Source organism: Hyla sarda, chromosome 5 (genome assembly GCF_029499605.1).
Source record: "Hyla sarda isolate aHylSar1 chromosome 5, aHylSar1.hap1, whole genome shotgun sequence".
NCBI lineage: Eukaryota > Metazoa > Chordata > Amphibia > Anura > Hylidae > Hyla > Hyla sarda.
In genome coordinates, this window is record NC_079193.1 from 235,672,658 (window position 1) to 235,700,109 (window position 27,452).

At 40.2% G+C, this 27,452-nt stretch overlaps 1 protein-coding gene across 4 annotated transcripts in view; it reads left to right on the forward strand.

Moving 5' to 3' along the window:
* CARMIL1 (capping protein regulator and myosin 1 linker 1) overlaps positions 1–27,452 on the forward strand; it is a 339,650-nt gene that overhangs the window by 123,881 nt on the left and 188,317 nt on the right. For all 4 annotated transcript variants that reach the window (XM_056521327.1, XM_056521326.1, XM_056521328.1 and 1 more), the window contains 4 exons: positions 19,958–20,079; positions 21,888–21,985; positions 22,090–22,160; positions 24,154–24,227. In XM_056521327.1, the coding sequence (XP_056377302.1) occupies positions 19,958–20,079; positions 21,888–21,985; positions 22,090–22,160; positions 24,154–24,227 (365 nt within the window). The remainder of the gene's footprint in view (positions 1–19,957; positions 20,080–21,887; positions 21,986–22,089; positions 22,161–24,153; positions 24,228–27,452) is intronic.

A 27,452-nucleotide genomic window follows, 5' to 3' on the forward strand; every position in this document is an offset into this window, starting at 1 on the left:
GCTTCTATACACTGTCAGTGTTTCTCCTTTTTTTGCTGGCTTATTAATGCGCTGTTCTACAGCTGTGTACACTTTTACAGAGCCCTCATGGGTGGGGACAGTGATAGGGTACTAGCAAGTAGCATGCATAGTGTTTTTTTCATTACTCACTAGGAGATGTTTTTTGAAAATCACAGAAAAGTCACAGTAGAACTTCACATTTTTATGTTATTTTGAAAATTGACTGCCAGTAAGTAATAAGCAGTGTGCATGCTCCTTTGCCTGCAATGTCTAACAGTTCCCACACATGATGCTATAGAATGCCAATACTATAACCACATTAAAAAAAAATTTGACTACTTCTGTGGGGACAGTGTTGTCTTTGGTCCAGCCCTTCTCTCGGTTTAAAGAATACAAAAATGTTGGATAGTAGGGAGTACTGAATGGGTCAGTATTCAATGCAGTAACAGCAATGAAGTTCCAGCCTGTATAGTGCTGGCAGAAAGATCAGGCTAGGCAACCCCATATTCACAACTGTTTCTGACTCTCCATTATCCTGGTCCATCATAGGAGCAGAACAACAGAAATGGTGCATGGGCAAAAGCTGCTGCATGCCGGACAGTGACAGCACCCGACCGATCTGATGGACCTTATTATAGATTGTCCTATGACATCAGTGGGGGAGATTTATCAAAACCTGTCCAGAGGAAAAGCTGCTGAGTTGCCCATAGCAACCAATCAGATCGCTTCTTTCATTTTTCAAAGGCCTTTTCAAAAATGAAAAAAGCGATCTGATTGGTTGCTATGGGCAACTCAGCAACTTTTCCTCTGGACAGGTTTTGATAAATCTCCCCCAGTATATTTTAGTAGAGCATGTGGACAGGGATATATGCACGGTAACTTCATACGATTATAAAAGCAGAAGTTCTTCGAATAGCCATGTGACAGAAATGCAGCTGTGACAATGTTCATATGACTATCTGGCTGACTGATAACTTTCAGACAGGTACTTCCTGTCCAATAAATAAAAGGCATAACTGCTGAGCTTAGAAGGCTGGGTCAGAGGTATGCATCCGAATACTAGCAAAAAGTTATGCTAAAATATACCATAGCCCACCCATACACGTTAATGGATTAAACATAGTCTGCTAGTGACTACATTTGGTTGATTCCCAACTTAATTTTTTGTGGCTCAGAAGTACAGTAGACCATACTTTTAATAGTCAAACCATGAAGCTTTTATTATATCTTAGAAAATGTACATCAAAAAGCCGAAATAAACATCCAAAACAAATCCCTGACGAGCCATAATAGAACAAGAAAAAGCAATTACAGTAGTAGAATATTCTTCAGTGGGTATATAACAAAGTCCAAAAAATATTGCATAACAAAATGGCGCCACCAGTAGACATACTTTTTGTTTGCCACAAACTAAAAGTATAAGTTTGGGAAATAGATTAAACTTAGTAACTAGTTCAGTCTAGTGCAATATACATCAGCATACCCTTTTGATATCCCGGTGTATACCAGCGATGTAGAGTCCAAACATGGTCTTAACCCAGAGAAAGATTTTACAAATGTGTGCAACGCAAAAGTAATCAGTCAAGTTACCTGTTCTGTGACTGGAAAATATTTTAGAAAATTCTACAATTTGTAAAATGATTTATAAAAACCATTTATATGCTGAAACTGCAATACCCTTTTAAGCAGTCTCTGAAATGTTTTGAAGTGCCTGCAAACCAATAGCACTAGAAAACAAATACTACGGGTGCTATTACATGGGCATGCCTATTACAGGGCTCGGCTATCGGGCAGGCAGGGCTGCATGAACAATTGCTGGATTGTTTGTGTGGCCCTTTACTTCCATCATTGACAGCACATCCCTTATTACATGGGGAGCCACCAAGCAATGGTTTTTAACAATCTTAAAAACTGAATGAATAATTGAGCGTTTGCTTGTTGTTGTTTGCTTGTTCATTAGTCGATGGCTTGGCCTATTGCATATGGCACTATTGACCAGTTTGATCAAAATTCACCCTCTGTAATAGGTCTGTTAAGATAATATTTCTGCCAATGTTGATATCTCTCCATAGCAACGTGTAGTTTTCAGAGTTTGGTGCACTAAGAGAATGAAATGCGAACATAAGTAATATTAGTCTGTGTCTTCACAGGATGGACATTTCAAGTGGACAATATACAGCTTTTTTAAATGAGATTCGCAGAAAATGTTTAACTATAAATATATAGTGCATTGAGTTTAACAGCTGGTTAACTGGTGCATATTATGTGTTATAAAGGAAATGTACGCTCAAATATCAGATACATTAACTTCCTTCAGATGGTAATATAACATAAACGTTTAGTATTTATGCTCTTTTATGCACTTTGCACATTTCGATACTAATGGCAGGGCTAGCTGTAGGAAAAATGTGTAATATTGAAGCTGTATTTGATGACCTATATTACTTAAGAAAAGAGTGCTACACTAGTTTATACATTACAGTACATTTTCAGCCAAGACAATTTCAATAGTATATTAGAAATCCCAGGTCTCTTTAGTGACAAGTCCTTGTACTCTGAGGACCTCTTTTAATTAAAGGAAAACTGTCAGTAAAGTCCCCCCCCCCCCCCACACACAAACCAGAGCTACTGGCTGGTAGTGTGGAGGATGCTGATCAATTTGCTTCCTACCATGCCCGGATCCTTCCCTCTGTTCTCCCATTATCTTCAATTTTCTAGATATGTAAATTAGTGTGTTTTTGCTATCTAGTCTAGGTCAGGAATTTTTGTGCTCTTGCCTCCCAATCAATATTAAGGGCTTGTTCACACGACCGTCTGTCCCCATTTTTTTTTATCCCCCGTTTCAGTTCCGTTTTTGCAGACTGTAAACGGATTAAAAACGGTTTAAAAAAAATCCCATTCATGTCAATGGGATTTTTTTACAATCCGTTTACATCAGTGTGCACCTGTTTGCACCCGTCTGCACTCATTTCCGTTTTTTTCATGGAAGAAAAAAACGGCACATGCAGTATTTTTTCTTCCATGAAAAAAAAGGAAGAGAACACATCATAATTTTAACATTGAAGTCTATGGCAAACGGATGAACCTTTAATGTCATCCGTTTGCACCCGGGTTTAAAATCTGTAATTACATCTGAGCATGCTCAGAAGAGTTAACATCAGCAGACTCCTACAGTGTTGTGGGACTACTACTACTCCCATCATGGAAACAAGTCTGTTCCATGATGGGAGTAGTAATTCCCTGGCTGTGGGAGTCTGCCAGTGGCTGGGGGGACTACATTAGTCTTTGTACTACTATCCCCATCATGGATCAGACTCTGTTCCATGATGGGGGTAGTAGTACAGGGGCTGAGGTATTGATCGCACAGAGTCTCACTTCTGAGACATGATCCGATCAGAAGTTATTAAGCAGGGGAGCGGGCGGCATGGTCCGCAACCCTGCGATGTACATGAGGTATTTTACTTTAATTTTTAAATTCCCCGTGGGGAGCTCTGAATGTCCTGTACTGAGGAGCCAATCTATATATTTAGCCCCCCCCCAGCGCATTTATAAAGGTATAACACCCGCCAGTGCAAAAATATTTACCCCTGCAGTATATATATGTGACCCCGCCGGCGCATTTATAATATAACCCCCGCAGTGTATATATGTGACCCCCTGCAGGCGCAGTTATCAATATATACCCCTCGCCAGGGCAGTTATGTGACCCCCCCCCCCCTGCTGGCGCATGTGTCATTAATGCCGCCGGCACGATGCTGCTGAATACTAACAATACTATTCATACATAACGCTGCAGGGGCATATTATATAGAAGTGCTGTGGGGGCCAGATATAGAAGTATTATCTGGCCCCCACAGCACTTCTATATAATATGCCCCTGCAGCGCTATGTATGAATAGTATTCTATCAGCAGCATTGTGCCGGCGGCGGCTGGTGCGATGCTCTGGGGGTAAAATGCTTTTCACAGATAGCGCTGCATTAATGACATATGCGCCAGCGGGGGGTATATATTCATAATTGCGCTGGCGGAGAGTATCTAACTATAAATGCGCCTGCGGGGGTTATATTATAAATGCGCCGGCGGGGGGGTCACATATATATACTGCAGGGGTGTATATTTTTGCGCTGGCGGAGGTTAAATCTCTACAAATGCGCTGGGGGGCTAGATATATAGCGCTATATATCTTGCCCCCCCCACAGCGCTTTTAATATACATTGTCCATTTTAAAATCCCTGCAGGGAGCCCTGATTGGCTCCTCAGTACATGCCATTCAGAGCTCCCCGCGGGGAATTAAAAAATGAAAGTAAAATACATTGTGTATATCTCAGGGTTGCGGACCATGCCGTCCACTCCCCTGCTTAATAACTTCTGATCGGATCAAGTCTCAGAAGTGAGACCCGGTGCGATCAATCCCTCAGCCCCTGTACTACTACCCCCATCATTGAACAGTCTGTTCCATTATTGGGGTAGTAGTACAAGAACTAATGTAGCCTCCCCAGCCGCGGGCAGACTCCTGCAGCCAGGAACTACTACTCCAACCATGGAAACAAGTCTGTTCCATGACTGGAGTAGTAGTAGTCCTGGCTGCAGGAGTCTGTAGGTGGCTGATTTTTCATACTTAAAAAAAAAAAAAAAAAAAAAAAACGGATAAAAAAAGTTCTAAACGGATACCCGTTTGGGCAGCCATTTCTATCGTTTTTTTTTTAAATGGAATGGGGGCAAATGGCTGTGTGAACGCACCCTTATGCTGGGGCTTCATCTACAAACATACTAATGCACAACACAAAATACGACCTTGCAGTACATATAATATCTTATAGCAGTACCATAATGTAGAACTAAAGAAAAGCAAGGGGTCCGGCACTGCAGTCCAAACCAACGGTCTGTTACGGAGATTGACACTGGTACTAACACCTGGGGGGCTGTTCCGGGGGTGCACTCCAATGTAGCAATGCAACAGCATACAATTCAGAAGAAAAGAATGGATGCACTCACCCGGGTCTTTAACTTGCAGCAATCTTGATTCCAAATTCATAACAGTGACTGAATTGTATGCAGTACCATAATGCAGCAATAAATACTGTTACATCTGTAAACCAACACTACAGTGAAGCAATCCTGTCCCAATTTCCACCCTCTACTCCTTCCTACCCTCTCTCTCCCTCACTAATAGCATCACTGAGGCCTCACCTCCTCTTCTCATAGCAGCTGCCCTCTCTCCTTTTCATCTGTCCTTGTTCTCACCTTCTAAAGGTACCCATACACTTAGGCTAGGTTCAGACTACGGAATTTCCGCCTGCAATTCTGCTTTGAAATTGCATGCGGAAATTCTGCTTGCTAAAATGTATAGTGTAGTGAATGGTTTTCCGTCCACAAATTCACACTTCGGAATTTGTGAAGCGGAATTTGTGAACGGAAAATCCGCTTGGAAATTTCCGCCTGAAGGAAGGCGTTGCTCTTTTTTCAGGCGGAAATCCATGTGGAACACATTGCAGTCTATTAGAGACTGCAGTGTTCGCGCGGTCCTAGCGCCGACTGATTCAGTCAGTACTGGCCGCACTCGGAATATCCAGGCGGAAATTTTCTGCCCGGAGATTCCGTAGTCTGAACCTAGCATTATGGTGTAACTTGCAATTTTGATGGGACTAGCCATCTATTAAAAAGTGCATGGGGGTGTCTTGACTGTTGTACAATGGTAGGAGATGGATTAAAAAAAAGAATTCGGCATTTTAGATTTGATAATGCTTGAGCTTTTGTTTTAAAAAAAAAGATTAGCTACTCCTAGAGATATCTGGCAATGGTTTATTTCCTCTCAACATTGAGACCACATGCAATGCTTGGGCAAGCGGGAATGTGAATGGAGTGGTCAGAAAGAATAGCTTTTGATTAAACAGAGCCTGTAAAGTGTATAGCCTGCTTACAATTTTCAACTCTTAGGCTATGTTCACACAATGGAAATTCCAGATGGATTTTCGCATCTAATTCTGCATTTATTTTTCACGTAAGTTTAGAGCCAATACACTTCAATGGGATTCCGCTGGCCCATTCACACAGTAGAATTTCGGCATCGTTCTTTCCGCTGCTGAAATTCTGCTCTCCGCATTCCGCATAAAGAGCGGTCCTACCCTAAATTTGTGTAGAATTCTGATGCGAAGTCAATGGGGCTTTTTTTTTCTCCACCCAAATACAGAATTTCTCTTGATTTTGTCTAAAAGCAATTAAAGAAAAGCCCCATTTGCCATACAAGGAGAATTCATGCAGAATTCATGCGGAATTTTCGCATGAATGCCGCTTCTTCCAGAAAGATGCGGGATTCAACCTTCACATCATTTGGCCGGAGCCCCACATCTTTGTGCGGAAATTCTGACGTGTGAATACAGCCTTATTGTTCACACAGATTTTGTTTGGTCAGGTTTCCATAAAATATTAATGGGCAGAAGAATGTAGTCTGCCTTATCTTGACTTATAAAAAAAAAAAAAAAAAAAAAAAAAGAATCTGAACAGATCCACTAGGGTTTATTGTAAAATGTTTTAAAATGCATTTGTCATAGTTATTATGAATCCTACAACAACATTATTCTAGTAGTGCCAGTGTGAACACAACCTTGAAGTATGCTGGTCATAAAAAAAGACAGGCATACTGATACGTCTAGCTTACCTACGTTCTACTGTTCACTGATTTTCACTTCCACTGCTCAGGGAGGGGCAGGTCCAAGGCAAGCACTGTGCCTGCCCTTACTCACCATTCATTCAGTTCCTTCCTGCATCTGCTGTGCTGTGTTGGGTCTCTTCTTCCAATCACTGCAGGCTGCTCTGTAACCCCCTCTCCTCCTCTTTTTTTTTTTTTTTTTTTTTTTTTTTAGAAAGGAGTCTGATAGACAGAACAGGGACAAAGATAATGCTACAGTTACACAGGATCATTATCAGGATGGTTTGGGGACGCCTAGTGGTCTTTTTATGTAGTATATTAAGAAAGTTAATGTTTTGCCTAAATGTACAACATGTAAAACATTTTTGATTCTGACAGTGTCCATTTAACTGCAGAGACTGATCAGATATTAGTGAAATATAGGGTACTGGTAGGGTAGAATAGGAAGACAGTCTAGGGGGCAGAAGGGGGGTGTAGCCTTCATACAAAATAAATAACACACTGCTCCAGCCATCAACTGATTGAATCGGGTCTGGCTTCTCCAACCTCTAACAAATAGAAGACCATATAGTTCATGGTTGCAGTGAGCTTCTTATTGCAGAAACTGCTCTTTGCATCAGATGGCTTCTGTGGCTCACAGATGCAGCTCCCAAGTCCTTTTATAAAACAGCTTACTTTTTTCCTTGTTTAGCCAGTATTGTTCTCCATGTCTATTAACTATCATAGTTTTAATCTTTAGGAGTAACCATAGAAATATACAGTACGGATTTGTTGCGGACCAAAAAAATAGCTGAACATAAAACATACAGGTATTAGTTATTGGTGACCAATTTGGTTTCATCAGCCTAATATGAAAAGGTGTTATTAAGCCAGGGATGTGGAAATCCTATCGCATGATGCCCAGGACATGTAGTTCTGGGTGCCGGGCAGGTGGATTTTTCATGCACTTAGCCCTCTATTGGGCAAGCAGGGCCAGACCGACTTCCCCCTTTATTTTTAGAACGCCGGTGTGAGGTGCAAATTGAGGGAAGGAGCGGATGCAAACTTGCATGGGATGCAAGTCTGCACCTCACACCAGCACTCGGGGTGTATGGAGCGGGATCTGACTTGAGCCCGCTCCATACCTGGTGGCTGACAACTGATTTCAGTAGCCGGGGGCCGCCGCTAATAGCCCAGCATGCAGCGATCGCCGAGGCTGGCTTTTTACCATTTAGAACGGGACCTGCTAACCATCCCTGGTACTCTAGTAAGGTGCATCGCCCCCCTGCAGTGCAGTCGCGGAGGGGCGATCAACTGTGGAGGTAGCCAGAGGGCTTACCTCTGTATTCATGGCTGCCCCCGTGAATCTGCATTTGATTGAGCCTGCCTTGAGCAGGGTCAATCAAATGAACGCAGATTAATGGAGTTCAATAGAACTGCATTGATCTGTAAAGTGTATTTAAAAAATAATAATAATAATAAAGTTTAATAAAAGTTGTAAAAAACACCCATTAACCCCTTCCATATTAAGTTCATATTGATCCCATTTTCCATATAAAAATATGTAAGCATAATAAAAATATATTTGGTATTGGCGCGTGCGTAATTTTCTGAACTATTAAAATATAACATTAGATATCCTGTACAATCAATGGTGTTAACGTAAAAAAAATGCATTTTTAATGTTTATAACCTTATATCTCAGAAAAAATGAAGTAAAAAGTATTCAAAAAGTCCGATAAATACCAAAATGGCACCGATACAAACAGCAGATTATGGCCCAAAAAATTGAGCCATCATACAGCCCAGCATGTGGAAAAATAAAAATGTTATAGGGATCAGGAATTTTTTTCAAAAAGTGAAAAAAAAATGTCAGTAAAACAACACAAACTAAACACATTTGGTATTGGTGTAATCAGGCTGACCTAAAGTATTAAAATAATGTGTCCATATAACATTAACCACAAGGTAAATGGCAAAAAAATATTTTCACCTCACAAGTTTCAGAGCATAAGTTATGGAAAAATGAAAGGTGTTATATGGGTCTGTAGATGGAAAAATAAGAGTTATGGCTATTATAGGATGAGGAGGAAAAAAAAGTGCAGAAACTAATAAAGACCTTATTTACGTACTATTTTGGTTGAAATTATTTTGTCTACCAGGACAAGTGGATTGTCATGAGTGACAAGTAGATTGTGTTCCATTTTAGTCCCTTGGACAAGTAGTTTTTTTTTTTTTTTTTTTTTTTAACTTCCACACCCCTGATTAAGCAATGTTTTTCTTTTCTAAACAAGCAGAGTACCCAGTGTTGGCCAGTCTTCTGACCTCCCATCCCGTCCTCGTATCCCATCTCTTATTCCGAACTGGATTTGGTGGGGCTGAGCTGTGGTGATGAGTTTGTGGGCCGAACATAGAAGGAGCTTGGCTTTGTGGGGGACTTAGCTTGTGGGAGGGGTGTGGATTGTAAGCGGGACCGCAACATTTACCCAGACATATGGAGCTTGTGAAGGAAAGTGGGGATGAGCTGTGATTAAAAGATTATGGTTAATGGACCTGTGATGTGGGTGTATCAGGCAAAAGTGGTGTTTTTGGTTTTGAGCCAAAAAAAAATTCACCAATGGACCAATTCAACCACAAAGATGTGGAGTAAGGTATCAAACATCCCGTAGACTTGCATAGAACTTTTGACAAAAACCTCAACCCTCACATATGGGGATGGGTTAGGGTTAATTTAACTTTATTTTCAGTATCTTAAGTGTTATGGTAATATCTTCAGTCATTTTGAAGTTATGCTAGAGCATACACGTGAGTTTTATATATAGATATATTTATATTCATTTTATTGATAGTGGGAGTTGCAACCACTGGATATATTATTACAACTGAACTACAGATGCTTTGAAGGAATCACTTTTAATACAGGATTCAATAAAATATAGCCAGTTGAAAATTTTTATATCTTTTCCAGAGAAATATGGAGGTTGGCTCTAGCAAATATGGTCCAAGGGAATAAGTATAGGGAAAATAATTCTAAATAAAGTGACAATCCTGACAGCATTCATGTCCATATTACAGTGTAAGACAGGGCTCATGCCTTATACATTATTCCTTAATTACCTCTCCAGGGATATTCTGTGTGATATATGAGCCAGCTATGGAGTCCCCGGCTTTCAAAGATTTTCCCTGTCAGTCTGATCTAGTTATTCCCAATGTGGTTTCAGAAAACCCTTTAGAATTTGACTTTCTCCAGCATGCTGCTTAAAGGGAGACTTCCAGGAGATTTATTCTGCCCAGAAAATCTGCAGCATTTTTCTGCACCAAATTGTGTGTTTTGTTTTTTATTTTTCACTGTGGATTTTAGTAGACAATATGTAAATAAATGTAAAAAAAAAAAAAAAAAAAAAATATATATATATATATATATATATATATATAATGTACTTATCTTAAAGGAGAACTCCAGCAAAAATGGGGGGCTAAATAGTTGTGGATAGAGGGCTAAATAGCTGATCGCAGGAGGTCCGACCGCTGGGACCCCCTCTGCAATCTCTGGGATGGGGATGGCACATGCTCCATTCATTTCTATGGGAGCACCAATGATGCCCGAGTGCTGTACTCTGGTCTTTTTACACGACCATAAAAATGAGAGCCGCGGGGGTCCCAGCAGTCGGACTCCCCATGATCAGCTACTTAGCCTCTATCCTGTGAATAAGGGATAAGTTAATTTTTACTGGAGTTCTACTTTAAAGGGGTATTCCAGGAAAAAAACTTTTTTTTATATATATCAACTGGCTCCAGAATGTTAATCAGATTTGTAAATTACTTCTATTTAAAAATCTTAATCCTTCAAATAAATATCAGCGTCTGAAGTTGAGTTGTTCTTTTCTGTCTGACAACAGTGCTCTCTGCTGACATCTCTGCTTGTCTCGGGAACTGCACATAGTAGAAGAGGTTATGGGGATTTGCTTCTACTCTGGACAGTTCCCGAGACAGGTGTAATCAGAGAGCACTTAGACAGAAAAGAACAACTCAACTTCAGCAGCTCATAAGTACTGAAAGGATTACGATTTTTTAACCTGTTGGGGACGAAGGGCGTATGCATACGCCCTTGTGTCCTGGTACTTAAGGACAAAGGGCGTATCCATACGCCCGTGGGAATTTCGGTCCCCGCAGCGTGCCGGGCGGGGACCGGACCGGGGTGACTGCTGATATCAATCAGCAGGCACCCCGTGCAAATGCCCAGGGGGGTCATTAGATTTCACACTTGAATTCACACTTGCGATTTGCGCCGATTCCGGGTCATACGGGTCTATGGTGACCCGGTGATCCGGAATATAAGGGGGATCGCGGTAGTCTAAGACACCTACGATCCACCTGAAGGGATAGGAGTGAGGTGGCAGGGGTGCAACCCCTCCTATCCCTGCTATTGGTGGTCTAGACACGACCACCAATAGCAGATCGGGGGCGGGGGGGGTTAACTTTCGTTTTCCCCATCCTGCCCACCCACAATAGGCAGGGCAGGACGGGGAAACCGGCGGGGACCGGCGCTGAAGATCCACTTGCCGATCCGGAGGTTGCGGGCGACGGTGATCGGCGGGCGGCGATGACGTGCGGCAGAAGACGACGGCTCCCTGGATCCTACGGAAGCCGGTAAGTTGCCTAGCAACATCTGGGGGGGCTACAGTCTGAGACCATTATACAGTGGTCTCTAACCTGTAGCCCTCCAGATGTTGCAAAACTACAACTCCCAGCATGCCCAGACAGCTGTTTGGGCATGCTGGAATATGTAGTTTTGCAACAGCTGGAGGGCTACAGTTTGAGACCATTATACAGTGGTCTATAAACTGTAGCCCTCCAGATGTTGCAAAACTGCAAATCCCAGCATGCTGGGAATTGTGGTTAAGTACTCCAGCTGTTGCATAACTACATCCCCCAGCATGCCCTTCGGCGATCAGTACATGCTGGGAGTTGTAGTTTTGCAACAGCTGGAGGCACAATGGTTGGAAAATACTGAGTTAGGTAACAGAACCTAACTGAAGGTTTTCCAACCAGTATGCCTCCAGCTGTTGCAAATGTACAACTCCCAGCATGCACGGTCTGTCAGTACACGTTGGGAGTTGTAGTTTTGAAACAGCTGGAGTTTTGCCCCCCCCCCCCCCCCCCCCCATGTGAATGTACAGGGTACATTCACACAGGCTGGTTTACAGTAAGTTTCCAGCTTCAAGTTTGGGCTGCGGCAAATTTTTCGCCACAGCGCAAACTCCTAGGGGGAAACTCACCGTAACACGCCAGTGCGAATGTACCCAAAAAACACTACACTAACGCAAAATAAAGGGTAAAACACTACATATACACCCCCTTACACTGTCCCCCCCCCCCCCCAATAAAAATGAAAAACGTATTGTACGGCAGTGTTTCCAAAACGGAGCCTCCAGCTGTTGCAAAACAACAACTCCCAGCATTTCTGGACAGCCACTGACTGTCCAGGCATGCTTGGAGTTTAGCATGGCGCTCTCTCATTTTGGAGCCCTGTCGTATTTCAAGGAAACAGTTTAGGGCCACATATGGGGTATTTCCGTACTCGGGAGAAATTGCACTACAAATTTTGGGGGGGCTTTTTCTCCTTTTACCCCTTATAAAAAGGAAAAGTTGGGGTCTACAACAGCCTGTTAGTGTAAAAAAATAAAACATGTTTACACTAACATGCTGCTGTTGACCCATACTTTTTATTTTCACAAGCAGTAAAAGAAAAAAAAGACCCCCAAAATTTGAAACGCAATTTCTCCTGAGTACGGAAATACCCCATATGTGGGCGTAAAATGCTCTGCTGGCGCACAACAAGGCACAGGAGTGAGAGCGCACTATGTACATTTGAGGCCTAAATTTGGGATTTGCACAGGGGTGGCTGATTTTACAGCGGTTCTGACATAAACGCAAAAAAATAAATACCCACATGTGACCCCATTTTGGAAACTACACACCTCACGAAACGTGAAAAGGGGTATAGTGAGCCTTAACACCCCACAGGTGTTTGACAAATTTTCATAAAAATTGGATGGGAAAATGAAAAAAAAAAAATGTTTTCGCTAAAATGCTGGTGTTACTCTACATTTTTCATGTTCACATGGGAAAATGGGGGAAAAAAAACCCCCAAAATTTGTAACCCCATTTCTTCTGAGTAATAAAATACCCTATATGTGGATGTAAAGTGCTCTGCGGGTGCACTACAATGCTCAAAAGAGAAGGAGCGCCATTGGGCTTTTGGAGAGAAAATTTAAGCCCCATAGTGCCAGAACAATGGACCCCCCCCACATGTGACCCCATTTTGGAAACTACACCCCTCATGTAATGTATTAAGGGGTGCAGTGAGCATTTACACCCCACAGGTGTCTGACAGATTTTTGGAACAGTGGTCCGTGAAAATAAAAAATTAAATTTTTCATTTGCACAGCCCACTGTTCCAAAGATCTGTCAAACGCCAGTGGGGTGTAAATACTCACTGCACCCCTTATTAAATTCTGTGAGGGGTGTTGTTTCCAAAATGGGGTCACATGTGGGGGGGGGTCCACTGTTCTAGCACCATGGGGGGCTTTGTAAACGCAGATGGCCCCTGGCTACCATTCCAAACAAATTCTCTTTCCAAAAGCCCAATGGCGCTCCTTCTCTTCAGAGCATTGTAGTTCGCCCGCAGAGCATTTTACGTCCTAACATGGGGTATTTCCATACTCAGAAGGGATGGGGTTACAAATTTTGGGGGGCATTTCTCCCATTACCCTTTGTAAAAATTGTAAATTTGGGGAAAAAATTGCCCTTTAGTGAAAAAAAATTTTTTTTTTCATTTACACATCTGATTTTAAGGAAAAGTAGTCAGACACCTGTGGGGTGTTAAGGCTAACTGGACCCCTTGTTACGTGCTTTGAGGGGTGTAGTTTCCAAAATGGTATGCCATGTGGGGTTTTCTGCTGTTCTGGCACCAAAGGGGCTTTCTAAATGTTACATGCCCTGCAAAAACCATTTCAGCAAAATTCACTTTCCAAAATCCCATTGTCGCTCCTTCCCTTCTGAGCCCTCTACTGCACCCGCCGAACACTTGACATACACATATGAGGTATTTCCTTAGGCTGCATTCACATCACAATTTCCCCATCCAACTTGAGTAAACGATTTTTATAGCTTAAAATCGTATGAAATCGTATATAAAGTCGGATCCATTGACCTCCTTTAAAAAATCGGATCCATTACACACATCCGATTTGATCCGCATCCGATTTCACACGATTTTTGTTCAGGTCTGAAATCGTGGTCAACCCCGATTTCGGACCCGAACAAAAATCGTGTGAAATCGGATGCGGATCAAATCGGGTGTGTGTAATGGATCCGATTTTTTAATGGAGGTCAATGGATCCGACTTTATATACGATTTCATACGATTTTAGGCTATAAAATCGTTTACTCAAGTCGGATGGAGAAATCGTGATGTGAATGCAGCCTTACTCGAGAGAAATTGGGTTACAAATTTTGGGGGTCTTTTTCTCCTATCACCCCTTGTAAAAATTAAAAAACTGGGTCTACAAGAACATGCGATTGTAAAAAATAAAGATTTTGAATTTTCTCCTTCACTTTGCTGCTATTCCTGTGAAACATCTAAAGCGTTAACACACTTACTGAATGTCATTTTGGATACTTTTAGGGGTACAGTTTTTATAATTGGGTAATTTATGGGGTATTTCTAATATGAAGGCCCTTCAAATCCACTTCAAAACTGAACTGGTCCCTAAAAAATTCCGATTTTGAAAATTTTGTGGAAAATTGCTGCTGAACTTTGAAGCCCTCTGATGTCTTCCAAAAGTAAAAACATGTCAACTTTCTGATGCAAATGTTAAGTAGACATATTTTATATGCGAATCAATATATAATTTATTTGGAATGTCTATTTTCCTTACAAGCAGAGAGCTCCAAAGTTAGAAAAATGCAACATTTTTTAATTTTTCATCAAATTTTTGAATTTTTCAAATGATGCAAGTATCAACGAAAATTTACCACTACCATAAAGTAGAATATGTCACGAAAAAACTATCTCGGAATCAAATTTATAAGTAAAAGCATCCCAGAGTTATTAATACTTTAAAGTGACAGTGGTCAGATTTGCAAAAAATCCTCCCATCCTTAGGGTCATAATGGGCTCTGTCCCCATGTGGTTAATAGAAGTAATTTACAAATCTGTTTGACTTTCTGGAGTCAGTTCATATATATAAAAAAAAGATTTTCCTTGATAAACCCTTTAAGGTCAAAGTGGGAAATCACCTATAAATCTTCAGTGTTTCCAATACATGAAATGACGTGCTATGGATTTAAAATCCACAGGTTAGTTTCATTGCACATTTCATAAAATCTCATTGACTTTGCTTCTATTGTAATTTTCTACAAATTCACCCCACACAAATCTAAAGTGTTTCTGTCCCATGTGAAAATCCTTAGTATTTTTGCAGGTTAATCTGGATCTGCACATCCCCAAAAAACTGATTTAAAGTGTATAAAATGTAAATTTACTAAATTTATACAAATCTGCAGTTTTACATTGTTTCTGTAGCAAAATCCTTAACAATAACATTTTACAGCAAATGTGTTGATCATTTTGACCTCCTTGTGTAGTTAAAGGGGTATTCCAGGAAAAAACTTTTTTTTATATATCAAGTGGCTACAGAAAGTTAAACAGATTTGTAAATTACTTCTATTAAAAAATCTTAATCCTTTCAGTAGATATGAGCTTCTGAAGTTAAGGTTGTTCTTTTCTGTCTAAATCCTCTCTGACACCTGTCTCGGGAAACGCCCAGTTTAGAAGCAAATCCCCATAGCAAACCTCTTCTAAACTGGGCTTTCCCGAGACACGTGTCATCAGAGAGGATTTAGACAGAAAAGAACAACCTTAACTTCAGAAGCTCATAAGTACTGAAAGGATTAAGATTTTTTAATAGAAGTCATTTACAAATCTGTTTAACTTTCTGTAGCCAGTTGATATATATAAACAAGTTTTTTCCTGAAATACCCCTTTAATGTGGTTAATCAACAGCCTTTGCATCCTACAGATTAATAATCTGCACTGCAGTTCAGTTTATTCACTGATACCATGTGAATACAATGTGTGAAAGATTTCCTTAAATCTGATATCGATCACTGTTACTGTAATATGCTGCAGAATGTCCGCATGCAAATACACTACAGAATATCTTAACCGTATCCAACCCCGAGCATTCTTAGGCCGTTTCACACCAGTGTATACACATGAAAATAGGACTGTCCAGCGCTTTCTGGTGCAAATTCGTCTGCTTTATTGAGTCATAAAAATATACAGAACAGGGACAAGAACGCAGACTCGTTTCGGATGTACGCGATCCTTAGTCATGGCATCAACAATAAGTCAGGATCACACATATATAGTAGTTTTTTAGTCACATGATCACATGACATCATTGGTAAAAACAGGTAACCTTAAAAACCTGGAGATACAACTGGACATGGACAGCTCAAGGTAAACTCCTGAGAAGGGAATGAAAAAAAATTCCAAATTACAAATACAGGGCACATGTAGCATGTAAGTGGTAAATATAATATAATATGGGGAATGCGGCTGCAACAATGCACAACAAAATAAAGATAATGCAATAGAAATATTAATATGTACAAATAAGATCATGTCATGTCATTCTTAATAGGAACATATCCACACTACGCATTAATGCCATTGAAAGGGTTTATAGAAATGTCAGAGGAGGAGACATGAAAAGAATGTTATTCAACAGGGAATCCTATTGGATTTTCGTGTTGAATACCAGAGAACCAAAGGTATTAATCAAAGACATGATCTTATTTGTACATATTAACATTTCTATTGCATTATCTTAATTTTGTTGTGCATTGTTGCAGCCGCATTTTCCGTATTATATTATATTTACCACTTACATGCTACATGTGCCCTGTATTTGTAATTTGAATTTTTTTTTCGTTCCCTTCTCCGGAGTTTTCCTTGAGCTGTCCATGTCCAGTTGTATGTCCAGGTTTTTAAGGTTACCTGTTTTGACCAATGATGTCATGTGATCATGTGACTAAAAAACTACTATATATGTGTGATCCTGACTTATTGTAAATGCCATGACTAAGGATCGTGTAGATCCGAAATGCGTCAGCGTTCTTGTCCCTGTTCTGTATATTTTTATGACTCAAAAAAGCCAAAGAATTTGCACCAGAGAGCGCTGGACATTCCTATTTTCTGTTTGCTTATAATATTGGGCCAGGTGGGCTGCTGGCCTGTCCGTGCGCAGGTGAAGGAGAGTGGAGCTGTCAAGGAACTCCCTTAGTGTATACACCTGTGTCTTTGCATCTGTGTTAATTCTTTCAAAGAAAGGCCAGTTTCACACATGTGTAATGTTTCTGCATTATTGCATTCAAATTACCCCATTAATTCCCAGCTTAACCACAATTTTGATGACAAAAAGCAGAACTGTGAGCTCAGGTCTTCAGACCCGTGGTCAGGTCAGGACTCCTAGAATGTGTCAGCAGATAAGATTCATTCCGCCCATCTAGTCTGCCCAATTTTCTGAATACTATCAATTGTTCCCTTGCCCTATTGCGCCTTAAAGGGGTTATCCAGGAATCGAAAAACAGAGCTTATTTTTTTTCAAAAACCACTTACTGTTTTTCGATTCCTAGAGAACTCCGTTAAGGCCCAATTTTTTATTCCTTAACAACCAAGGACGTAAATGTACGTCCTGGTGTGGCGGTACTTCGGGGGGAGCGATGATCGGGTCATGTGTGGCAGGTCCCAGCTGCTGATAGCAGCCAGGGACCCGCTGGTAATGACTGACATCCGCGATTGCGCGGATGTCTGCCATTAACACTTCAGATGCCGTGATCAATACAGATCACTGCAGTGCGGCTACATTTTATGCTGATCTGATCGCCCGCGGGCCGATCAGCTAACATGGCGGACGGAGGTCCCCTCACCTGCCTCTGCCGCCTTCCTGGCTTATTCTGCTCTGGTCTAAGATCGAGCAGACCAGAGAAGATAGCCAATAACACTGTTCAGTGCTATGCCCTATGGTATCGCCGCGTGCGTAAATGTCTGAACTATTAAAATATACAGTTGGGTAAAAAAGTATTTAGTCAGCCACCAATTGTGCAAGTTCTCCCACTTAAAAAAGATGAGAGGCCTGTAATTTTCATCATAGGTAAACCTCAACTGTGAGAGACATAATGAGAAAAAAATCCATAAAATCCCATTGTCTGATTTTTAAATCATTTATTTGGTGGAAAATAAATATTTGGTCACCTACAAACAAGCAAGATTTCTGGCTCTCACAGACCTGTAACTTCTTTAAGAGCCTCCTCTGTCCTCCACTCGTTACCTGTATTAATGGCACCTGTTTGAACTTGTTATCAGTATAAAAGACACCTATCCACAACCTCAAACAGTCACAATCTAAACACCACTATGGCCAAGACCAAAGAGCTGTCAAAGGACACCAGAAACAACATTGTAGACCTGCACCAGGCTGGGAAGACTGAATCTGCAATAGACAAGAAGCTTGGTGTGAAGAAATCAACTGTGGGAGCAATTATTAGAAAATGGAAGACATACAAGACCATATATAATCTCCCTCGATCTTGGGCTCCACGCAAGATCCCACATACCCAAATACCAGCAACAGTGTGTGAAAACCTTGTGAAGACTTATAGAAAACATTTGACCTCTGTCATAGCCAACAAAGTATTGAGATTAACTTTTGTTATTGACCAAATGCTTATTTTCCACCATAATTTGCAAATAAATTCTTAAAAAATCAGACAATGTGATTTTATGGATTTTTTTTCTCATTATGTCTCTCACAGTTGAGGTATACCTATGATGAAAATTACAGGCCTCTCATCTTTTTAAGTTTCACAATTGGTGGCTGACTAAATACTTTTTGCCCCACTGTAATGTTAATGATCCCATACGTAGAACGACGTGAACGTAAAATTTTTTTTTTTTAAATGAGCCCTCATACCGCCACTTGTACGGAAAAATTTAAAAGTTATAGGTAGTCAAAATAGAGGAATTTTAAACGTGCTAATTTGGTTTAAAATTTTGGGTATCATTTTAATTGTATTGAACCGCTGAATAAAGAACACGTCATTTTTTACCGTAAATTGTACGACGTGAAAATAAAAGCTTCCAAAATTAGCAAAATTGCGGTTTTCTTTTCAATTTCCCCACACAAATAGTATTTTTTTGGTTACGCCATACATTTCATGGTGAAGTGAGTGAAGGCATTACAAAGGGCATCTGGGTGCGCAAAAAACAAGCCCTTATACTAGTTTGTGGATAAAAATATAAGAGGTACGATTTTTAGAAGGCAAGGAGGTAAAAACGAAAATGCTAAAATAAAATTGGCCTGGTCCTTAAGGTCCAAATGGGCTTGATCCTTAAAGGGTTTCTCCGGTGCTTAGACATCTTATCCCCTATCCAAAGGATAGGGAATAATATGCTTGATCGCGGGAGTCCCGATGCGGTGGACCCCCGTGATCTTGCACCCGGCACCCCGTTTGTAATCAGTCCCCGGAGCGTGTTCGCTCCGGGTCTGATTACCGGCGACCACAGGGCCGGTGGCGTGTGACGTCACGCCTCCGCCCCCGTGTGATGTCACGCTCCGCCCCTCAATGCAAGCCTATGGGAGGGGGCATGACAGCTATCACGCCCCCTCCCGTAGGCTTGCATTGAGGGGCGGAGCGTGAAGTCACACAGGGGCGGAGGCTTGACGATACACGCCGCCGGCACTGTGGTCACCGGTGATCAGACCCGGAGCGAACAAACACGGGTGCCGCGTGCAAGATCACGGGGGTCCACAGCGGCGGGACTCCCGCGATCAGGCATCTTATCCCCTATCCTTTTGGATAGGGGATAAGATGTCTAAGCACCGGAGAACCCCTTTAAGGGGTTAAACAACCTCAATTATAAGACCTTTTTTTTTTTGGGAGAAAATAATGCGCATTGCTAGACTGTGTGCACTAGGGACATCGGTGAATGAGGAGGTTACTGTATTTGTTCTTACTTTCAAGTCTGGGTTTTATTGTATTGGGAAGACAGCTTTAATATAACTCTCTGGATATATGCTATAATGTAGATTAGAGAACTGTATTCCATACCAAACTTAGCAAGCTTTCTACTGCAACAGTTTTTTCCTGCCATCCACGCTGTGTAAAAGATCCGTAACTCAAATGTATTCTTAATAAATGCCACACGGATGTCTCCCTTTTCCCTTTATGTATTCTGCTTACAATGTGTTTTGCAGCTCGTAGTTGAAACTGAAAAAGGCAACATATCCTTGAAGATGGCTTCTTCTGATGATGTGAATGAAGTCATAGGACACATTGGCACTTGTCTTCGAAAGATATTCCCTGGAATGTCGCCTGTGTATGTATTACAAGTCATCAATATATGATGGTTTTTATGTAATTGCCCAGACATTATGATTTTTATGGCTTTATTGCAAAAGGAAATTGTAGAGATCATTATTTATTGTGACTGGACCAAATTAGCTTCAAACAATGAGGCCAAGAGGATAATTCATCATTACATGACACTTACTGTAGTTACTAATGTGGGAATTATACAAACAGAAATGCGGGAATAATTGTTACTATTAGCAGATTCACTTGAATGTAATCTAACATATTAATGTTTATTTATGGGAAAAGTCAGAACTTTTTTTTTAATGTTAAGCCTGTAGCTTTTTAAAATGTGCTTGTTTGACTTACAGGGGTACTCTTCCCCTAGACATGTTATCCCCTATCCAAAGGACAGGGGATAGCATGTCTGATCGCAGGGGGTCTGGGGCTCCATGAATAGAGGGGGAGTGACGGCGGCGGTTGTCCATTATCTTGCTCCGTCCATTTGATGACTTCGGTGCTGCTCCCATCAGCGACCCCGTGCGATCAGACATCTTATCCCCTATTCTTTGTATAGGGGATAAGATATCTTGGGGCAGAGTACCCCTTTAAACAGTTCTCATGTACAGCTCCAAAGTTACCTTTATATTGTATATAAATTGTAGACAAAGTTAGGAATGGTTTAGTGAAAACAGTTTAGGATAAAGATAGTGATGAGTTGTTAGCATAATAAATCTATATTTTGCCTTATTTGAGAAGCTATAGATTGATTATGGCACTTCTCCGATGCAGCAATTGCTTATTTTGACTGCATCAACATTTTCACAATATACCTGTGTAGGGAGTTTATGCAAATGACAGAGCCTTAAGTTTGTGCTATATCACAAGCTCTCGGTAACCCAGTTCTAATAAATATAATTTTTCTACGCGCTGAAACTTCTTTTTTAAGAGCTGAAGCGGATCACTTGTATTACAATAAGCCATTGCAGACTGAGAAGGATCTTACTGTTGTTTTTTTTTAATGGTGTTACTGACAATACATGAGGAAAAATATCATTGCTGTCATCTTGGTTTAATCCGGTTCTGAAAACCTCCAGAAACATTTAAAATGTATATACAGTAGTGTTTTATTATGAATTATATATATGGTTTCTTTTATCAACAACATTTTATGAGATTTCTTTATACAGTTTAGTGGGTTTTTTTTTTGCAAGCTGTGCTACATGGATGGCATTCAGTTGTTTGCTAGTGTTGACAATGCAGCCACCATCCAAGTCAAAAGTAAAGTAAAGTAGATACAATTTAAACGTAGAAAAGAACAGGGTACTCGCCAGGATTTTGACTTGCTTCAGCATTTGTTTATTTGCAACAACATGAGTACAAACTTCCTGGGAGCACAAGACGGATGGACAGGTAAAGGGTGGGGGTTCTTCGGGGCGCCCAGAGGAACCCCCCTCCCTTTTACTTGTCCGTCTCATGATCCCAGCATGTCTGTACTCCTTATGCAAATAAATGAATATTGAAGCAAGACAACATCCTGGTAAGTGCCCAGTTCTTTTCTATGTTTGATTTGTGAATATTATGGATCTTATGCTATCGATACAGTGAGCACCATAGGATATCTACCATAGTTGCCTACATTGGGGGTGATTTAAAGTACCTGCGGTCGTGGTTCTGTAATGTTTATTACAGTACAGAGTTTCCTTCCGTGATGGGACTGTAAAGTAAACCATCTAGGATGACTGGAAACCACATATATATATATATATATATATATATATATATATATATATATACGTGACACATTTTATTTTTTTCGTTTGTTTTTTACAGAAAAATTATGAAAAAAGTTACCATGGAGCCATCCGACAGACTTGCAAATCTGCAATCCATGTGGGATAGCCAGACTGTAACAGAAGTAGGCCCCTGTGGTATGCAACTAAATATTACTCATCCCATTTGAAATACAAATAAAAGTTGAGCATGTTGAACAGTTGGAGAAGAACATTTATTCACCTGCTTTTTTTACTTTTAGGTGGGTTTTCACAGATGTATGCGTGTGTTTGTGACTGGCTTTCGATGCCTTACAGAGAAGAAGTACAGTGGGTAGGTCAACAATGTGATATTTAGACTGTGTATGAAAAGATAATCTTACATATACAAAAGTGGTGACTTTAGTAATGAAAAAACTAAATAGGTTGTCCAGGGACATAATGTTTTTTTTTTTTTAAGGCCAGGTTAACATTACTTTTGCAGTCATATAACTGCCTCAAGTCCCAGGCTGACTGTGGATCTGATGACCCAAACTGATAGGTATTAAAGATGCAAAAATGTGTCTTTATTAAGCAAATGTTAAACTGTCCCTAAAAGAGGCTGACTGGGTTAACATAAGCCTTCCTGACCTCATCTCTGGGTCACCGCTGATCTCCACTTCTTGGTCCCGTTTAGAAAAATAGTAAATCTCTGATCAGCCATAGTGATGACTAACCCAAGCCGATGGTTGGTTGAGCAGGCATTCCCAGCCATAACATGCATTTCAACATGAAGCCAGGAAGTGGAGATCTATGGGAAGCAGCAGTGTTGGACTGCAGCTGCTGAGGTTTTTAGTTTTTATTTATTTATCCCTCTTGACAACCCCTTTAAGTACAAAGCTCTTGTTTTTGTATTTATTTAGTAGTTATCAGAATGTGTTATTAAAGTATATGTACAGGTAAAGAGAGCCACTACTGTTGGAATATGTTATTCATATTAAAGGGGTACTCCGGTACCAAAGTTTTATGGTTATCTAGCGTGCTTGTAGTGAGTTTAGCACTTGTAAATCACATGTTATACATCTGTCCACAGCATATATGTTTTTAACTGACCTCTTTTCTGTGAAGGAAGTTCAGTAGTTTTTTGGTTGCTTTTGATCTGATTCCTGTCCTTCCACCCCCCTCTCACAAGGGAAGGAATCAGATCAGCGCCTGTGGGTCACATATGCTTAGTTCTCTAATGTGGGGACAGCGCTGCGGCTGACAATTCAATAGGGGGAGCAGCAGCGCCCGCGGGTCACATAAGATCTGTTCCTTTCACGGACAATTCATTCATTCCCAGATGTGGGGACTGTGGGGTTACAGTGAGGGTGGTATGAGTATACTATTGAGCAGGGCAGGGAAAGGGAGTGCTAAAGGGGAAAAAAAAAAAAGCCGCCCACAAACAGGGCTGAGTGGCAATGCAAAACAAGTTGGGCAGGCTACAAGGCATGCTGGGAGCTGTAGTTTCTAAAACAAGGGCACAACAGAAATAGATGCTACACTACATGGACACACTTGTGCAAAGAAAGGAAAAGAAAGACAAACAAAGAGCAAGCACGAGACCAGAGATAACAAGAAAACTCACCTGCAAGGGTAAGTAGAAACTGAAAAAACACATTGGTAACCGGAGTACCCCTTTAATAACTGATAGTGTTTTTTGTGTTTAAATATAAAAATGTCACTCTAATATATATATATATATATATATATATATATATATATATATATGGATCTTTTCTTTACTTATCTCTAAACCTAATGGGGAAGATTTATAATTGAACTAAAAGACACAATAATGTGTGTGTGTGACTTTTCCGCCCCTTTATTGTTCACTTGACACTTTTTTAAGTGGGAAAGGGGGTGGGGCCACAGCAGCCCACTTCATTTACTTTAATTTACACCATTTACTGGTGTACATTATAGTGGAGATCTCTATGCCAGCTTGGAAATTACCTAAATTTCTAAGGCTGATACACATGCAGCCACAGAAGGACCAGAATTATTGAGAAGCCGGCGCTTCTTAATAAACCTGATGCTGCTTACAGGGGCGATCTTTTACATTTGAAAAGCATATGAAAAACTGGTCTTTGTAAATTCCCCTCAATGAATTCATTGATGGCCGTGTAAACACAGCGTACGTCTATGTGTAGACAGATAGTGATTGCTATATAAATGAAGCCTTTTATGTGTCCTGAAAGCATATTGTGGTATTGTGTTGAATTGCCTTAATGGGAAATCACATTCCCTAAGTGAAATAAAAGGCTGAAACATCTGTAATTAAAGACTTTTTGTTTTGATTTTTGTAGGATGTAGATACCATATACTTAACACAAGATACAAGGGAACTGAATTTGCAGGATTTTAGTCATCTAGATCACAGGTAATTGTACCTAATAAGTCTTAAATGTGTTCTCTTTACCCTTTACCCTCTACTTGACAGAAGAAATGCGAACTCTTTATTTTTGTCATAAACTACTTTGGAGATCTGTTGTGTTCATTTTGGCGTCTCTTGTATTCTTGGAAAGATTTAAAAAAACCTAAAGTTTTCTTATCAATTTGTGCTATAGATTTATTAGTCATGAATGTTACATATAGGATATTAGTTAAAAAAAAAATGGGGAAACTATGCATGACAAATTGCAGCCAATCATATGCTGTCTATTACTCCACTGACTGAAATGATGATTTTAACAGCTCAAGATCCATTTTGTTATATGGATTCTACTATTTGTGTGTTTTGCACTTCTGTTGTTTAAAAAAAATAAATTAAAAAACTGTGGCATTAATATGTAGTGTCTGGGACAAAGAGAAGGGGGAGATAAGGTCCAGGGTAATAAAACGATGGCAGCAACAGAAATGTGCATGTGTCTAGCAACATACTAAGAACTCACCAAATAATATATTTATCCAAGACATGGCTATATAGATATATAAGACTTTGTATGACACAGGACCATTTACACAAATAACCAAATGGGACAATGATAATATTAAGAATGCTAATTATTTGAGCCCAATAGTCTTGAATATATGGACAAATCGGCCATATCCGGTGAAGAAAGATACCCAAAACTGTTTTACATTTGGAGCAGATATTTTGTTGACCACGATAAAATGTGGTTACTGCTTAGGTAGGCCAGATGAATAATATATAACTGAGAGACTCTCTCTGGGTATATAGGGGAGACTCTGGTAGGAGTAGTCTTCCTTACCAAGAACACCCACTACTGTTTCTGTTTTGGTCTTACACATTACCTTTATGGAATACTGGCAATAGGAGATGAAACTATGGTAGAAAGAACAAATAATACACATGAATCAACTTCCATAAGTAGAGTGGGTATGTGGAAATCAGGGTAGTCTATGTCCCAAATTGAGTCTGGTAGCCATGACTGAGTTGAAAATAATGACATATCATTCATATTGTTAGCAAGCTCAACTTCCTCTTTAAAGGGGTTATCCACCATAAGGTGATTTTAGTACGTACCTGGCAGACAGTAATGTACATGCTTAGGAATGATCTGCGCTTCTCTTGGGGCTAAATGGTTATGTCATGACATTACCATAACACTGTGGCTAGCTTTTTGGCAACATGTATTTCCTGTTTGACTTATGTTTTTTTTTTTTTTTACTACAAATCCCTCAAGGCCATTTTCCTCCCTCTCACACATCAGCCACCCCACACATTGAAACAAAAGACCTGTGGTTTTCAATCAGGGTACCTACAGCTGTTGCATTAGTTGCAGATTGATCCCTCCACCCATTGAAGCAGACAGGCTCCCTATCATCAGCTGACTAGTGAGTCGGCTCTCGACCACATTGCAAGCTGGGAAAAATCCGAGACAACAGTCATTTTGTATGCTGGTAAAAATAAATAGTGGGGTGAAAATCACAGAAGAATTGTGAGAAAACCATCACACACAGGTACAGACACTATATTATGAACTACACTAACTTTACAGCCCCTGTAGCATAGTCAAATAAAAAAAAATTCCTGGAATACCCCTTTAAGTGTCTGGAAGATTTTGAGACTTGCAGTAGCAGCTTTTTGACCCTAGTAATTAATTTTGTGTGTCAGCCAAAGTTCCTGGTCAGGGATGTTTAGGAGATTAGGCAATTAAGTATTGTACCATAAAGGAGTATACGGGTGATAGGCTAGATCATTATAATAAGAGAGACCCAAAACCTGCCTATCCTGTATGAAAATATAGTTGGATTTTAGGGGACTATTAGATACACGCCTTCTTGTCAGAATGGCGTATCTAGGGTCAGATACTAAATGAGGTGTATGATAAGACACGTTTCCTCTCTAATTCTTGTCTTGGGGCTAAATGGCTATGTTGTGAGATTATTATAAAGCTGTGGTTAGCTTTTTGTGAACTGGTATTTCCTGTTTGACTTTTCTTTTTTTGGCTACACATCCCATAATTCCATTTTCCTTCCTCCCACACATCAGCCACCCCACCCATTGAAACATAAATTAGTTGCATCCATTCAAAAGACCTGTGGTTTTCAATCAGGGTGCCTACAGCTGTTGCATTAGTTGCAGATTGATCACTCCACTCATTGAAGCAGACATGCTCCCTGTCATCAGCTGACTAGTGAGTCAGGTCTCGGCCGCATTGCAACCTGGGAAAAATCTGAGACAACAGTAATTTTGTATGCTGGTAAAAATAAATATTGGGGTGAAAATCACAGAAGAATTGTGAGAAAACCATCACACACAGGTACAGACACTATATTATGAACTACACTAACATTACAGCCCCTGTAGCATAGTCCTAGAATAACCCTCTAAGGATAGGATGCATAATATGCCTTAACATATTGTTCTGTTTGGTGGCTTCATTTCTGATCATTGAAGTATGATGTCTTACCAAATTCTGACACATTGTGATGTGTGACACATGATCTAATGACTGATGGCATGTATTGTAAGACACTTCTGACAATATACAGGATCTGGAGGCGCTCTACTGGCCTAATGCCAGTTTACAAATCATTGTGCTGCCTTTCTGAAGAATAGGATGTTGGCCAATTAAATCCTAATTCCTTATGCCAGCTAGCTGCTGGTGGGCTTTTTAGGCTCCATTGAATCATTGCATGATATAATTATATTTTCCCTATTGATGTATGGTATAAATAGATGTCTATAGCCATAATAAAATCTGCCATCTCACATTGTATAATAAATAAAGATAAGACGTTCAGGCGTATATTTATTGTTTAAAGTCTACATTCTTAAAAAATGTAATTAGGATTTCTATCCAAAATCAGAAGTTTAATGAATTAGCCGTAGTCTGAAAATTAGATTTGTTTTAGTAATAGTGGCATTTTTTTTTTATACCTTTGCAACAGCCAATTTTGACAACAGGATATGCAGCCTCATTGGTTGTCGCTTGTGACTGTCTGTAAAACTGTTTTATGCATAACAATTTACTGAGAAGCTTATTCAAAGGTAGCAAACTAAATGGTTGCACATGTGCTGAAAATAAGAGTTGATCAGGGAAGAAATATTGATTAGCCTAACCTTAGAATAGTATGTGATTGGTGACAAGGCTAACCAGTACCTTCACTGACTCCTTAAAAAGATTCTGGCATGTGA